Source organism: Caretta caretta, chromosome 21 (assembly GCF_965140235.1).
Source record: "Caretta caretta isolate rCarCar2 chromosome 21, rCarCar1.hap1, whole genome shotgun sequence".
NCBI classification, from domain to species: domain Eukaryota; kingdom Metazoa; phylum Chordata; order Testudines; family Cheloniidae; genus Caretta; species Caretta caretta.
This window is the reverse complement of record NC_134226.1, coordinates 11,447,010-11,461,462: the sequence shown is the minus strand read 5'-3', so window position 1 is coordinate 11,461,462 and position 14,453 is coordinate 11,447,010. Positions and strand designations below refer to the sequence as shown.

The window sequence follows — 14,453 nt, the reverse complement described above, 5'->3', positions numbered from 1 at the left end:
ACCCACTAACTTCCCAAACAGATATACAATGGGAAGGAGAGGCTGGAGAAGCAGCAGGGCAGGGAGATGTCTAGGGGTGATGGTGGACAATAATTTAGACAGGCATTTGCAGTGCAGTATTGCCACAAAAAGACACCTGAAGCAGCTTGGGGCTGCATAGGTAGAGGCATCACATCCCGGAGCAGGGAGGCACTAATTCCTCCCCATGGGGTCGATCCTGTTCCCACTGAAGTTAATGGGAGCTTGCTTTGCCACTGATGTCAAGAGGTGTTAGAACAGGATCTATACGGCTCTCGTGCAAGAGCACCCGGGGGTAAATACCTTGGTACCAGAAAGATACTGACAAACTGCAGGGTGTGCACAGGAGAGTAGCACGGATGTTCAGGGGGGTAAGAGGGAGAGATGAATAGAAATAAATACACAGATTATGCATCTGAAGAAGTGGGTTTTTTACCCACAAAAGCTTATGCCCAAATAAATCTGTTAGTCTTTAAAGTACCATCGGACTCCTTATTGTTTTTGTGGATACAGACTGACACAGCTACTCCCTGATACTACATAGAGATTTGCTCACTAAAGTCTAAGGGGGAACAGGACACACATATCTGTAAACACCAAGGAAGGAGTGAGATTATTTAGGGAGGCAAAAGGGGGTAGAATTAGGCATAATGTGATGAAATTAAGGAAGGGAAAACTTGGGGTCTGAATATCAGGAAAGTTTTCCTGGCAGTAAGATCTCTGAGGGTGGGGAATTATCTCCCAGAAGGCAGGAGTGGGAGCCCTGTTCCCTGGGAGGTGTAAAGTTAGACTGGACAGATCGCGTGTGTGAAACATGGAACAGTCCCATAGGCCAAGGAGAGGGATGAGATGGGCTTTCCCGGTGCGAGCTTGTAGAATGAAGCTGCCTCATGGAAATGTGTGCAGGGCATTTTCTGTGTCTGCACAGCAGGGGCTTGAAGAGCTAAATCTCTCAGTTGCTTTTAATTCCTTTTTTATTTTGCAGTAAGAGCTAACATGTTTACAGCAATTTGTGGACTTAATCACTTCCCAAATGTAACATTTTTTTAAATCAAATCAGCTGTTAAGCTGCTCAAGCATCTGAAACTAGTAAAACTTCTATCTCCGTTTGATGTTTTACAATTTGAAAACACACAGAGAAAAAAAAGCTGATTTTGGGGGTTGTTGGGTTTTGTTTTTTCATTTTTGCAAGACAATTGTTGGTGGGCTGAGACCTCATGGTGCCAAGTTCCTGCTGGGAACAGACTCACATCCAAATCTTAACTCCCCCATCATTCTTCCCCAAAGACTAGAGGATAACAACACAAGGGAAGACAACAGCTAGCCCAGAACAAAGCTTCAGATCCCTCGTTCTTTTCCCAGAGCACTCTCCTATGTGTCTGCTCGAAAATGTGCGAGTGTGAGAACAGGATTGGGCATGCACATGCAACTAGCCACATGACCATGTGCACAAGAGCCCGTGAATGAATGCATATGTACCCCATACAGCTGTCTGCAATTACAACACATGCTGTCACGTAATATATATATAGATCTATGTATTAATTAAGCCTGTACAAAAGACTTCCCCACCCTTGCTAGATTACTTAGAAACATCCTCAAACATACTGAGTCCAATTCTGGTCCAGCTCTATTAAACCACCAATTATTGCTGGTCCATTTGAACTAAAGGAGACTTTCCAATTACCGGACAGCAGTACAGGGCTTATGATGTGCAGCTGGATCACTCACTCACACACACACACACACACACACACACACCCCCTACAATGAAAACTTGTGCTGCTCTTTAGAATACCTAGATTTCTTGTGGGGGGAAAAACTCCACTATATCTTGGAAGCCTGAAGAGCTGGTACTTTCAATAGGACCCAGAGCCAACTGTTTGGCTGTACAGAGCCAGATCAGAGAATAAACCTTTCACAGCAGTATTGACCCTCTCTATACAGCTCTGGATCCCGGGCCGGTGCGTGTTACAGGTAGGAGAGGGAGCATTCAATGAACTTCAGTGGAGTCTGGGGCAGCAGCCTTGTAAGCAAGTAGTCTTAGTGTAAGACCGCTGAGATCCACAGCCCAGCCAGAGCGCAAACACATACACACACAGGTGTGATCTAAGCTACAGTTCTCACCTACCTATGCACGTTTTCCCATCAGCGTGCAGCACAAACTTCACATGGCAGCCACACTTGGGCCCTTGGTCTGTATCGTCACACGTGTGTTGGCATCCTCCGTTTCCATAGTTACAGGTCACTGCAGGGGGCAAAGAACCCACAGTCAAGAAGTCGGCAACAGCCTAGAGCAGGGAGCAGGTTCCAAACATCATCATCCCACGCACTTGGTCTGGACTGCACATGAGCAGGGGAATGCAGACTGTCTGGAGATTGGAATTGCCACACCAAACGGTCCCTTTATGCCACACTGAATTAGGCTAAATGATCCATTTAGTCAGGCATCCTGAGCAGGGCACTGGTCCAACTGACCCAGTACCTGATGATCAAGCCATTTCGATCATCTCTAGGGATGTGAGAGAGATGTTCTATTCCTAAGGTCCCTTCTGTCTCTGGCCTTTCTTGGCAGTTTTTGTCATGTGGACACTTGCCTACTAGGAACTCATCTCCCCAGCTCGATTCACACTGGCCAACGCACCATCCCATGGTAGCGACTTTCAGTTAATACCCAGCTGGGCCATGTTTAAACTGGTGTCCTAGTGATGGAAGGCTGAGAGCCGCGTGAGAAAACGAGCCGAGGTGAGGTGAGAGGAACGAGCGGCTCTAGAGTTAGTTAGATCTAGATCCTGTCACCCTAGGTTGTGAGTTCAAATCCAGCCTAGGGTCAAGATTTTCAGAAGTGACGAGTGATTCTGGGTGCCTGACTTCAGACACTTTAAAGGGGCCTGAATGTCAGAAAGTGCTGAACACCCGCCCATGAAAATCAGTGCCCCAAGTTGGGCCCTCAAAATTGCTAAAGTTTTGAAAATCTTGGCCCTAATTGGTAGTGACAAAGTCATTGCCATTTCATCGCTACTTGGAGGACAATACCTTACACAATTCAAAGGGGAAGTAGTAAGCTGGCATCATGGCCTAGTGGTGGGCTTCCTGCCTATGGTGCTGGAGGTATCAAGTGCAAATCCCAAGGAAACCCAAGTAGCAGAAATGAAAATTATAGTTATTAGCTTGGAACAGGTGGGATTCTCTGGCCTGTGTTATGTAAGAGGTCAGACTAGATGATCACAACGGTCCCATTTGGCCTTCAACTCTATAGGAACAGGAACTGATAGGACAGTCCCAAATACACAGAACAACAGGGTTTAGTTCCAAGACTGCTCAGGGAGATCTTGGATGGTTTAAACTTAAAATTTATGAAAGGATTTAAAATCCAGGGTTTACAGAAATTTTTAAACTGAGATGTAATTCTACCTAGTAGATTTAGCTGCCCAATTCCCAATCCCCTAGGCAGCTGGGAAAGTCTCAGCCACAATGGTTAAAAGAAATCCTCATAAGCCATTTCTAAGTCTCTGACTTTCCCTGCAGAAATCTTAGCAGAATGACACTACCATGGGGTTTCTTGCTTCTTTCTTACAGGCATCTACCACTTGTCAATGTCAGAGAGTGGGCTAGAAGGACCACTGATCTGGTCCAGCGTGGTAATGTTTACTCAGTAATAAAAAATTTATTAGGGATGTGTGGGATTTTCAAAGACTCTTATGTCACTTAGGTGCTTTGAAAATCTGACCCAATGTTCTTAAGGAGGCAAGTTGCTCTTTTAACTTATCCCAGAGCGAGAATCAGTTTGCTGGATTCAAGCTCCATTTCATCCTTTCTGCCGAGAGAAAATAAAACAACAATCAAATAAATAAAAGATTTAAAAAAAAATTAAAATCTTGGCAGCACCAGTGAATTCCTGGCCTGAGATCAGAGGGGCTGACAACACCGAGTCCCCGGGTAGATGATTCTTGTGGTTCTCTGGTGCGCTAATCTTCTACTTTAAGACTAAAGCTGATCAGACAGCAGGCTCGGCCCCGGTGTAAGCCCAGGAAGAGCAGTAAAGTCCACCCAGCGTTATACCAGAGATGACTCTGGCCCGCTGTCTGTGCAAGAGAACGAGCTACGGGATTTTGTAAAGATCTCACTGTGGGATGTTGAGCTGTCGGGACCCCATTTTAATTACTTCTGCATTATCTGGGGTTGCCTCAGCCTGCGCCGGCAGCAGCCCGCACCCACAGACACAACGACACACGCAAACCACTGGAAAGCTGGGCAGGCAGATAGAGACATCTGCAACAGACGCTGCAAAAGCAGTGAAGGAGACTGGCTGGAAACACGGCCCTTAAACCTCAGAAAATCAACCCATTTGACAATTGGGTGTTATTAAGCTTTTATTAGGAGTCAGGATTCCTGGGTTTTATTTCTAGACGGTGGGAGGAAAGTGCAGAGCAGTGGAAGGTGAAGTGGTCTAAACGGTTAGAGCCGGGGGGGGGGGGGGAGAGAGAGAGGGGACGGGGCGGGCGCAAGGAACAGGTGTCAGGGCTCCTGGGTTCTTTACCTGGATCTGGGAGGTCTAGAGCATAACGCAGGGTGACTGGGAGTCAAGGATTTGGGGCTTTGTCCCTGGACTTGGGGAGAGCAGTGTGGTCTAGTGCTCAGAGAAGGAGGAGATGGAGTCAGGACTCCTGAGTCTAGCGCTTAATGCAGGAAGTTTGGGCACTAGCGGGTCTTGGGTTCATTTCCTTGGGTAGGTGGAGAGGGTGGCCTAGAGCAGGGGGTGGGAGTCTGGAGAGACACATATTATCTTAATAAAGGAATGGTGGTGGCCATGGAGCTGTGTCAAGGCCCAAAGCTCCCCGAGAAAGGTGGGTCTCATGACACGAAGCTGGGCTGGTATCCCCCAGGCTGAAGCCACAGCAAAGGCGGGGAGAGGAGCAGCCAGGCACCAGGCTCTTACGTTTGCAGTCCCGCTGGTTCTTGGTGAGCTCGAAGCCTGGCCGGCACTCGCAGGCAATGCCCCCCTTGGGGGTCTCCCGGCAGATGTGGGCGCAGCCGTGGTTCTTGTTCATGCAGTTCATTCCTTCTAAAAGAGAGAAGAAAACACATAAAAGCTCCTGCAGGGCTCGGGCCATTAGGGGTCTAGGATGAAGGGTGAGTTTCTCTCATGCTGGCTGGGGCTGAATACAAGATGGTCACTATCTCAGAGGGGCCAGATTACCAGTCTCTCGGGCACAGCCTAGAGCCAAGCCCAGCCTGCTCTGAAACCTCTGCTGTCTTAGAGTGCCTGGGGGAAGTATCCCACAGCCCTACCTAGGGTTCTCTGAGGACAGAATTGTCCACATAGCCAGCTAACACAAGCCTGCCTATAACCTCCTCCTCGCCCCACATGCTCCCCACCCTCACCCCAAAACACCTTTGACTCCCTTCAAACCCCTCTTGCCAGCCTGGGACAGATCCAGCCAAGACATGCCTCCCCCACGTTTGAAACCAGCCCCACCTTCCCCCTCCCACACAGGCCACTCATCCTTGGCATGCCCATTCCCCACCTCCATCCACCACACCACCATCACTTCTTCCTCCTGCCCCAATGCCCACTCCCCCTCTACCCTCAGTGCCCTTTTCCCCTCCATTCCCGCTTTGCTCACCCTCAACCTCCTCCCCACGCTCAGCCCCCACCATACATCCCCACCGTGCCCCTCTGCACCCAACGTCCTTCCCCTCTGCCCACTCGCCACCACCCAGTGCCCATCCAAAGCCCCCCTCTAATTATCCTCCCCCGCTCTGCCCTGTCCCCCTGCTCTGCTCCCCAGTGGCTTCAGCAACAAGAGGTTGTGCCAAGGTGCCCGGGGCTGTTTCCCTGAGAGGAGCTGGACAGGTCTAGGAGGCTGGGCTGTCAACATGCCAGAGGCAGCATTAGCTGCTGACGTTGCTGTCTGGGCTATCCAGGCTGCAAACTAAACAGGGCGCTGCTGACTCACGACCCTGGATTGCTTTGGCTTTTGCTCTGGTGCATGGAGGCCGTGTCCAGAGCTCCGTCCCCAGCCTGACAGCATCCATCACCCTGTATCGGCCACCTGCCATCAACAGGAGCTGGAGCCAGGCTTCCCCCTGGATACACAGGGCGGGGCGGGCCTGTCACATTGTATGGGGCAGCTGTTGGGGTTACTGTGGGGCCTTGACGTTGGCTCCAGCCCGGCTCCAGCCACCCCAGGGAGTGGGAGGAGCTGCAGGCACTTGGGGTCACGGTGCTGAGCCAACAGCCAGCCCCAGGGAGGCATTCAGGGGCAGACTTCAGCCCTGGTGGAGGTTATGTGGGATGGCAGCAGTTCCCAACCCAGGCCAGGGGTGGGATGTGCATGGCACCCTGTCTGCCCACAGCCCCTCCCCACAACCTACAGCGCACTCCTGTCATGGAGCCTCCTTTGGCACGGAACGCCACGGGGGAACGGCTCCCTGCAGGCCAAGCCACAAAGCACCCTCCAAGGTCCCACGGTTCAGATTTCTGCTGCCGGCAGCAGCATGGGTCCCTTCCGCGCTTTGCTGTTCTCCTTGACAGGCCACTGCAGCTGGGAGTGGGAGAGGGCTCGACTCTGCACCTGCAGAGCCGTCCCCGCCAGATGGCGGCACGCGGCAGCCTCTTCCACACAAGCTGCCACCCCTGACCCGCGGCCTTGGTGCGCAGCCTGGCCTGCCTTCCCCTCGCGGTGCCTCGGCTCCTGGAAGGGTCTGCACAAGAGCAGCCTTCAGCCCCATGTGAGACTCCAAAGGCACAAAGCGTCATTCTGTAATGCCCAGGCACAAACGCCAACTGGAGACTTTGCCAGGGAAGCCTTAGCCTTAGGAAGGCTGCAACTTGGAGGCAGAAGCCCAGCTTATTCCGCAGCCCACGGAGGAAGGCTGCAGTCAGACCACACGCGCTGGCGCCAGGACTTCTGGGTTCTATTCTCAGCTCTGCCAGTGGCTCATTGAAATGCCTAGAGGGAGTCATTTCCCTTTGCTATGACTCAGTTTCCCCATTTGGAAAACAACGGAGAGGGATGCTGGCCCCCTGTCCCCTTTGTAAAGCGACTGGAGACCCTGGTGTGAATTAGCCCAAAGCAAGATTCTTACTGCCCATGAGAGGGACACATGCAAGGGGAAAGCAACATCTGGAGGAACATTTTACCCTAACACACCCTATATCTGGCCAGAAAGCCAGTGCATTGGCCTCTCTTAGTGCTGAAAGCCGAGAGCAACCAACCAGGTCTAATCAACCTCCTGGTCCCTCTCCCCCAGGTAGCTCCAACCTCCAGCTCAGCTCATCCCATCCCACCCCTACTCAGGTTGGGGTTGACCAAGATGCAGCCCCAAACCCATCAAGGCTGGGCCCCTGAGGAAAGCGGAGATCCAGCCGGTTCAGAGCCATGAAGGAGAATCTCAGACTCAGCTAGGCCTGGCCCAATGTGATCAACACATGTTGGACTGCTATGCTGGAAAGGGCTTACGGCTGCCAGCAAGTGTGTCTTTGAGCCACATCGCAGACCTTGCTGACACTGATCCGGCTGCCACCCACCCTGCATTCCAGCTCAATGGAAGAAGCAACTAAGCTCCTTTATGGAGGAAAGTAACAAATATTAGAAGCCATTGCCCATGGCGTGGCGCTGCATGGGCAAGTCAGAACATGCATGAACTTGGAGAACATAAGAGGGGGTTCCCTGGGGACTAATTACAGATGCAGGAGGTGAGGGCATTGATTGGTTGCAGCTGTTTGTGTGGGTGCCCGAGGCAGAAAGCCCGAGAAGCAGTCATGAGCATGGCCCTGAGAGGGAGCAGATACAGAACTTCTTGGGGCACAGGCCTGGCCGGTGAGGCAGGCTTGAGAATTGCGAGCAAGGAAACGGCTTGCTGTTGCTGGTCTGTGCTGCATTCAGGGAACCAGGACTTTGCGTGCCTTCTCAGTAAAGCAATTGGACTGCACCAAACAAATACCTGACCCAGATGATCCATTTCTCTTCCTACAACCTTCTAAGGGCCTTGAATATTGGCTAAGCGCTCGGGCCAAGGGACAACAGAACTGTAACTCATCATCTCATGGTGGGCTGTACGGGACCTGGCCTACCAGGGCAGACACCCTCATGTAGCAGGACTGCCCTGCAGGGGCTGCCTGCAAGGGGAAGCTTTCCAGAGCCGTGCCCCATGCATAGGCGGGGAGATGGGAACGCGGCGGGTATGGTTGTGATTAGAGGCCTACACACACATACACACACACACACACACACACACACAAAATCAATCAGAGCATTGTTTATGCTGGGTAATAAAGCGCCCGGAGAGAGGGGAAAGGAGCCAGGGACCAGGCAGTGGCAGCTCACATTCCCATTCCAGTGTGTGCCCCAGGGGAATCCTAAGGCAGCGGCATGGTGCGGGAGGCAAGGTAACGTCTGTCTGTGCCCATAAGCTGCATGAAGTGTTGACAACCGAGGCAGGATTTACATCCTGCCTGCCCTGAGGAGCAGCAGGGGAAAGGGCAGAGGGGGGAGGGTTTGGGGAGCTGCTGGGCTTATGGTTCTTGTTATCTTAGCCATGCTCTCCCCTCCCCTGCTCCCACACACACTTCCCCCATCCCAGTCAACCGGACAGTCTCCTTTTCCTCTCTGCCCCTCCCCGCCTGCCCCCTGACTCGGTCCCGGTCCCGAGGCTGAGGAGCTGCTGACGGCTAGAGCCAGACGGGAGACAAGGAAAGGTCACCTGTAACCTCAGCCGCCAAAAGCTAGGTCCAGCGGGTGCTGAATGGAGCACTGACAGGAGTTTATGTAACATTTAACAAAACCCACAGCCAGCTGGGGGAAGTGCAGGGACCTGGGGTGTGTACACACACAGCCCGGTTCCAGGAAGAGATTCCATGCTGAGTGCTCAGACCCCACGAGTCTGCCCGCTGTGTGACGTGCAGATGTGGCCAGTTCAAGGGGGGGAGGCTCTGGCTCCCTCTGGCGAATGCAGAGTCACAAACCCAGGGCCTTCTTGGGGTGCTTTATGGTGGGGAAAGGGGAACTAACTGTGTGAACATTTTATGGGCGCCACAGGACAGGTAACTGGCTCAGCTTAGAGGTGTCAGCAATGGCAGCCTTTCCGAAAAGAACTCACTGGAAAATGAGCCAGCAGCTAAGAAAGTGAGGGATCCCAAGGGGAAGGTGTTGGGAGAAGGCACCTCAGGGGGTTGGAATACCTTGAATAGGGTCGGTGAGATGTCTCATATACCAAGAGGCACCCTGCTTAAAAACACAGAGGGGAGGTGGGGTAGAGTCAGGCCTCGGGGTTCTGTTCTCAGCGTGGGGAGGGGTGTGATGTCCCGTAGTTAGAGCAGGGAGAGCTGGGATTCTGGGAGTCAGTATCTGGTTCTTTTCTCATCTTGCATAGGAGTCGAGTGTGAGGTCTCGTGGTTAGAGCAGGGGGAGCTGGAAGTCAGGACTCTAGGGTTCTATTCCTGGTTTGAGGAGTGATGCCTAGTGATCAGAGCAGGAAGGGGGCAGGGATTCAGGGCTCCTGGGTTATATCCCTACTTCTGCCACTGACCCGGTGTGTCAGCCCTCTGGCTGCCTCCATTAAACCTGATCTTCAAATGAGGACAGCCTGGTGCTTCTCTGCCCCACATGGAGGCAGTGAGGCGGTGACGTACTTGGCAGCACTCAGTATTAAGGAGCTGCTCTTTAAGAGCAGGGCTGCAGGAAGGTGTGCCCTTTATGAAATGCCTCAGCATGCCTCTCCAACCCCCAGGACTTTGCTGTCGTAGGGGACTGTGTCCTGGCCTTTCCGAAGCCAGCTCTGACCTTCCCTCCTCAAAGGGAAAGGCCAGAGTCCCCTGCCACGGGGCCTGCTCCCATCCTGGCTCTCTCGCCTTTTACTGCTACATTTTAATTGTCTCTCTTTAGAAACGGGAGCTCCTTTCCAGATCCCAGAAAATCCAGCACTCGAAGGCACACAGGGCTCCATGCACAACACAGGGTCGCTCCAGGGAGCCAGGGCAAGGTTTAGAACATGGTTGGAGGCCTGTCTTCTTGCCCTGAGCCTACGCCTTTCCCAGCAGGAGGCACTCTGAGGCAGGGTGCAACACACCAGAGCAGGGTAGCGGGGCAACTCTTTCCCAGGTAGATCAGAGCAGGGATGCGGGAGCACCGGCATCGAAGTGGCTACATGAAGAGGTGAATGTGTGGGGGACAGACCCGAGGGAGCATTCTGCCTAGCCTGCCGGGCACAAGCTGCAGTGCTGGATGGAGCGACTGCCCCCCCAGGGGTCTGGCTGTACAGCAACGAGGACAGTTCACATCCACCATCATGCTCCTGCCTCTCCACAGTCACAGAACAAGCAGGGAAGCCCCTGGGATTTCCCCATTACAAAGCTATAGCTGACGAGGGCTTGTGGGGGTCGCTTTCGTATCAGTGCCAACGTCCAAAAGGCTGAGACTCCAGGTGCTCCACACCCTGGCTTTGCCCCAGATCACCAAGGACCACGTGGGATGAACACAGCACAAGGCAGTGGGGACAGGCACACGGGTGGGGCTGGCAGGAGTGTACCCACACTGTATTAACGGGACTGAACCGAGGGCTCCAGGGCTCACCACTGTAAGGGACTTCCCCTCCAAGCCTAGCTGGGGTTGCAGGTGGCTGCTGAGTGAGAGCGTGGGGGACATGGGAACTGATACTGGTTTTTGCAGGGATGGGTTGCCTATCGCCAGCCATAGGGGTAGCAGGTTCTGCAGTGCCAGGGCTCTGGCTGTGGTACAGGTGGCTGGGTTTTTTGAGCCTGTGCTCTCGTCTCACTTCTTCAGATCCCCCCGAGGCTACACCGTCCGTCTGTGCAGAAGGGGTTAAAACATTTAGGCCCAGACCCTGTCTGCCTTGCACATGCTGTCCTTGCATCACCTACATGGCAAATCCAGCGCAGCTCTGCTCTAGATAATGGTGATCATCTCGAATTGCACTGGCAGGCAAGCTGTCCATAATTACAACCATCCTGTGTTCAAACCACACGAGTCCTGGCCTCCGGGCTGGCTCTGAAAACCCCCATTGTGCTCAGAACCGAGCTCCTTTTCAGTGGCCCTAATTCCGTCCCTGGAGTGAGATCCCTCTCTTCGGTCTTACTGCTCAATCTCTCCTTTAATAGCAAGTACCAGGCCTGCCTGGCCAGCCCCTGCCCTCTGAGACCTGCTCTGCACACGCAGCACTTCTGAGCTGTTTGTTGGTGGGAAAAGCAGCCACAGCCCTTTGCCTCTCATCCAAACGGTGGCTTGTCTTGCTTTTTATTGCTTCAATTTACTACCAGCCATAGTTTATGCAACCTGCAGCCACACCACCTTGGGTTCTGATCCTGGCAGCTCTCACCAGCTAAGCTGGGTTAATACAGAGTTGGGAGACCTCCAACAATAACCCCAGGGCTGCCGAGAGGGCCTGTTGCTGACTCTCTCTTCCAGGTCAGTACTGATGCAATGCCCAAGGATGGTGCATCTTCAGGACATGTGCCGTCATTAAATATGCCCGAGGATTTCATGTGAGAGCAGGAGGATTTTTGTTCTGGCGTGCTGGCCCAGCTCCAGGTTAGGAGAGCTGCAGCTGGCAATTTCACCTGGGAGTAGGATTCTTCTCCACTCGCTCCCCTAAAGCATCATGTTGAGCTGTTAGACAGCTCCTGCCTTCCATCCCGGCTTCTCGCCTGCGCGTCCAGGGGGTAAGCAGCAATTCCCCTGCATCTGGCCTGTAAAATGCTTGGCACTATAGAGAATGTAAGTTACTATAGCCACAGTACTGTGGAGAAGTTATTAACAGAAGACTCTGGCAGCCCTTCTGTGCAGAGCCATGGTAGAAGTCAGGACAGGTAACTGGCATCCCCTTTGGCAACAGGTGCCTCCTGGGAGCCACACTGCACATTCCCACTAGAAGAGCAAGTGTGAGCTGCCCTGCTTCACCTCCCGATCCGCCACCTGTGTCCCATCAATGCCTTGGTCTCACAGCAGGGACCCCGTTTTTGAACAGCATCGTCTCACACCTCTGCGCAGGAGTCTCCCACACAGAGATTCTCCCAGAGACTCTCTCTGACCAAGTCTCTCCCAGTTGAGCCCCACTTTCTGCTCCACTTGCACCCCTCCTTTATGCCGTGCTATAACCAGGCCCCTTGTCCACCGCTGTGCAAGACACGCCCATGGGGAACGCAGGCAAGGGACCTTCACGCCAGCACTGAGCCATCCATCCTCCAGCTCACAGCCATGCCCCTCCCCTGGCATCCTGCGTGCCACGCTGAAATGCAGCAGGCCCAGCTCTGCCCTTGCGTACACCAGCAGGGCCCCATGCAGGCTGTCAATTTACTGACCATTATCCCTTCTTTGAAGCTCACACCTCATCACCCTTCTCCCTCCCCTAAGCACGTTCCCCTCTCGGCAAAGGACCCTCCACCCTAGAACTCACTCGCTGCATAAGATGCATTTATTGTGTCTCGGTTCTGGTTTTCCTAAATCTGCAGGCACACCCCGGCCACAGCCTCAGCTTCAAGGCTTCCCTTGCTACCACCCTCTAGGTGCCGAGGAAATAGCAGCTTTTAAAAAGAGACGATCAAACCTCATGCTGCAGGGACACCGATTGATCACCCATAGAAGGTCAGGACGGTCTCTTCCCGCTCCTCCCCACTGTCTGCATTGTCCAACTGACCAGGTGCATTATGGGCTTTTCCTCTCTGTTCACTGAATCGCCTGGAATTGCCCATACTTGGAGGCAGGAGAGCGGACTGAACGGCCAGTTCTGAACCTGTACTGCACAGACCGCCTTCCCAGGTTTCTTAATCATTCCTTCCGCACCTCCGTCGCCAGAGCGGGATTAGGGTTCTGAGGAGCGCAGCTTTGCCAGGAAAGCAGGATTCCTTTTGGATCAGCCACAGAAACCTCACACCTGCCTGTTCCTGCACTTCCCACTTGCCTTCTACTTCCTGCCAACCGAGTAATCCCCCCGCTTTTAGCCAATGTTTCCTGCTCCTTAAACCATTTATCTATAGACACGCAACTCCGGCTGATAATAAATGTAAATCCAATTGCTGAAAGAGGCAGATGGGGGAGGGCAGCTTTAATGATGATTTAATTCAGACCTCAAGCGTTGTGCTCAAGCTGTGAGTTGTTGCTGGGTATTTTCCACCCATTCGAAAGAAGCTCAGCAAGTGTAGAGATGGCAAGAAAACCAGAGACCAACATAAGTCAAGGGGCAGGGGGCCCAATCTGAGGGTTGATTTGTTTGGGGCAGAAGGCAGGGGCTTGCATTACTCCTCTGCATTACTAATTACAGATGCAGGAGGTGAGGGCATTGATTGGTTGCAGCTGTTTGTGTGGGTGTGCGAGGCAGAAAGCCCGAGAAGCAGTCATGAGCATGGCCCTGAGAGGGAGCAGATACAGAACTTCTTGGGGCACAGGACTGGCCGGTGAGGCAGGCTTGAGAATTGCGAGCAAGGAAACGGCTCACTGTTGCTGGTCTGTGCTGCATTCAGGGAACCAGGACTTAGCGTGCCTTCTCAGTAAAGCAATAGGATTACACCAAACAAATACCAGATTTAGATGATCCATTTCTCTTCCTACAACCTGCCAAGGGCCTTGAATATTGGCTAAGCGCTCGGGCCAAGGGACAACAGAACTGTAACTCGTCATCTCACAGGTTATCACACTGTGGTTCAGTCCAGCTGAGAGAGACAGGAGTCCCAGAATTTGGCCTTTCCTGATCTTCCCCTCTGCTGGTGGCTGGGATTGACTGCAGTGACCTCCCCAGCTGCCTTCCATGCTGGACACCAATGCTGCAGCAGGAGGCTGCAGTCTCCCCAGATGAGTCAACAGCACCACCCACCCACGCCCTGCCAACAATATACCCAGAGGCTCCTGTGCAGTGGCCCGCGGAGCTGTCACCCAGTGGTCAATGATTTGAGGCACCTCCATGTATGGGCTGTCCCACATTAAGCACACTGCGGATCTTGCTTTCAGAAACCCTGAGCGTCCACAGCTCTAACTGAAGCTAACGGGCGTGGCAGGCGCTTAGCACCTCCGCTAAAAATAAAAAAATAAATCAGGCCACAGGCATCTCAAACTGGCCTCTTTGAATCAGTGCTGGCTCAGCCCACCACATGGTACTCCCGCAAACAGCTTCCTATGCTGGACCCAGCCCGGCCATGGGGAGTCCAGCTGTCAAGTGAGGAGGGAGCGAGTCCAGCAGAAAGAAGAGCAGCAGAAACAGTGAGGATAGGTGAACCCAAGCAAGAGGAGGGTGGAGAGCAGCATACTGGAGCAGAAGGGAGAGAATGAGAAGCAGAGAAGGAAGAGAGAGGAAGAGACGGAAAAGACAACGGAGGGAAGGGAACGAGTCCAGTGGAAAGGTTCCTGTAGGGCTGGAGAACTCTGGGCAGGTTCACTCCACCCTCCTTCCCACGTCGCCCCTCTACGTGCACTACATTGAGG

The 14,453-nt window shown here is 53.1% G+C and overlaps 1 protein-coding gene across 6 annotated transcripts in view; it reads right to left on the bottom strand.

Annotated features, from left to right (window-relative positions):
- SCUBE3 (signal peptide, CUB domain and EGF like domain containing 3) overlaps window positions 1-14,453 on the bottom strand; it is a 99,576-nt gene that overhangs the window by 46,802 nt on the left and 38,321 nt on the right. For 4 of the 6 annotated variants that reach the window (XM_075122120.1, XM_048826549.2, XM_048826545.2 and 1 more), the window contains exons 5-6: window positions 4,958-5,083; window positions 2,150-2,266 (exon numbers count right to left, since the gene is read on the bottom strand). In XM_075122120.1, coding sequence (XP_074978221.1) covers window positions 2,150-2,266; window positions 4,958-5,083 — 243 coding nt within the window. The remainder of the gene's footprint in view (window positions 1-2,149; window positions 2,267-4,957; window positions 5,084-14,453) is intronic. The other 2 variants (XM_048826546.2, XM_048826548.2) reach the window with 1 other exon arrangement.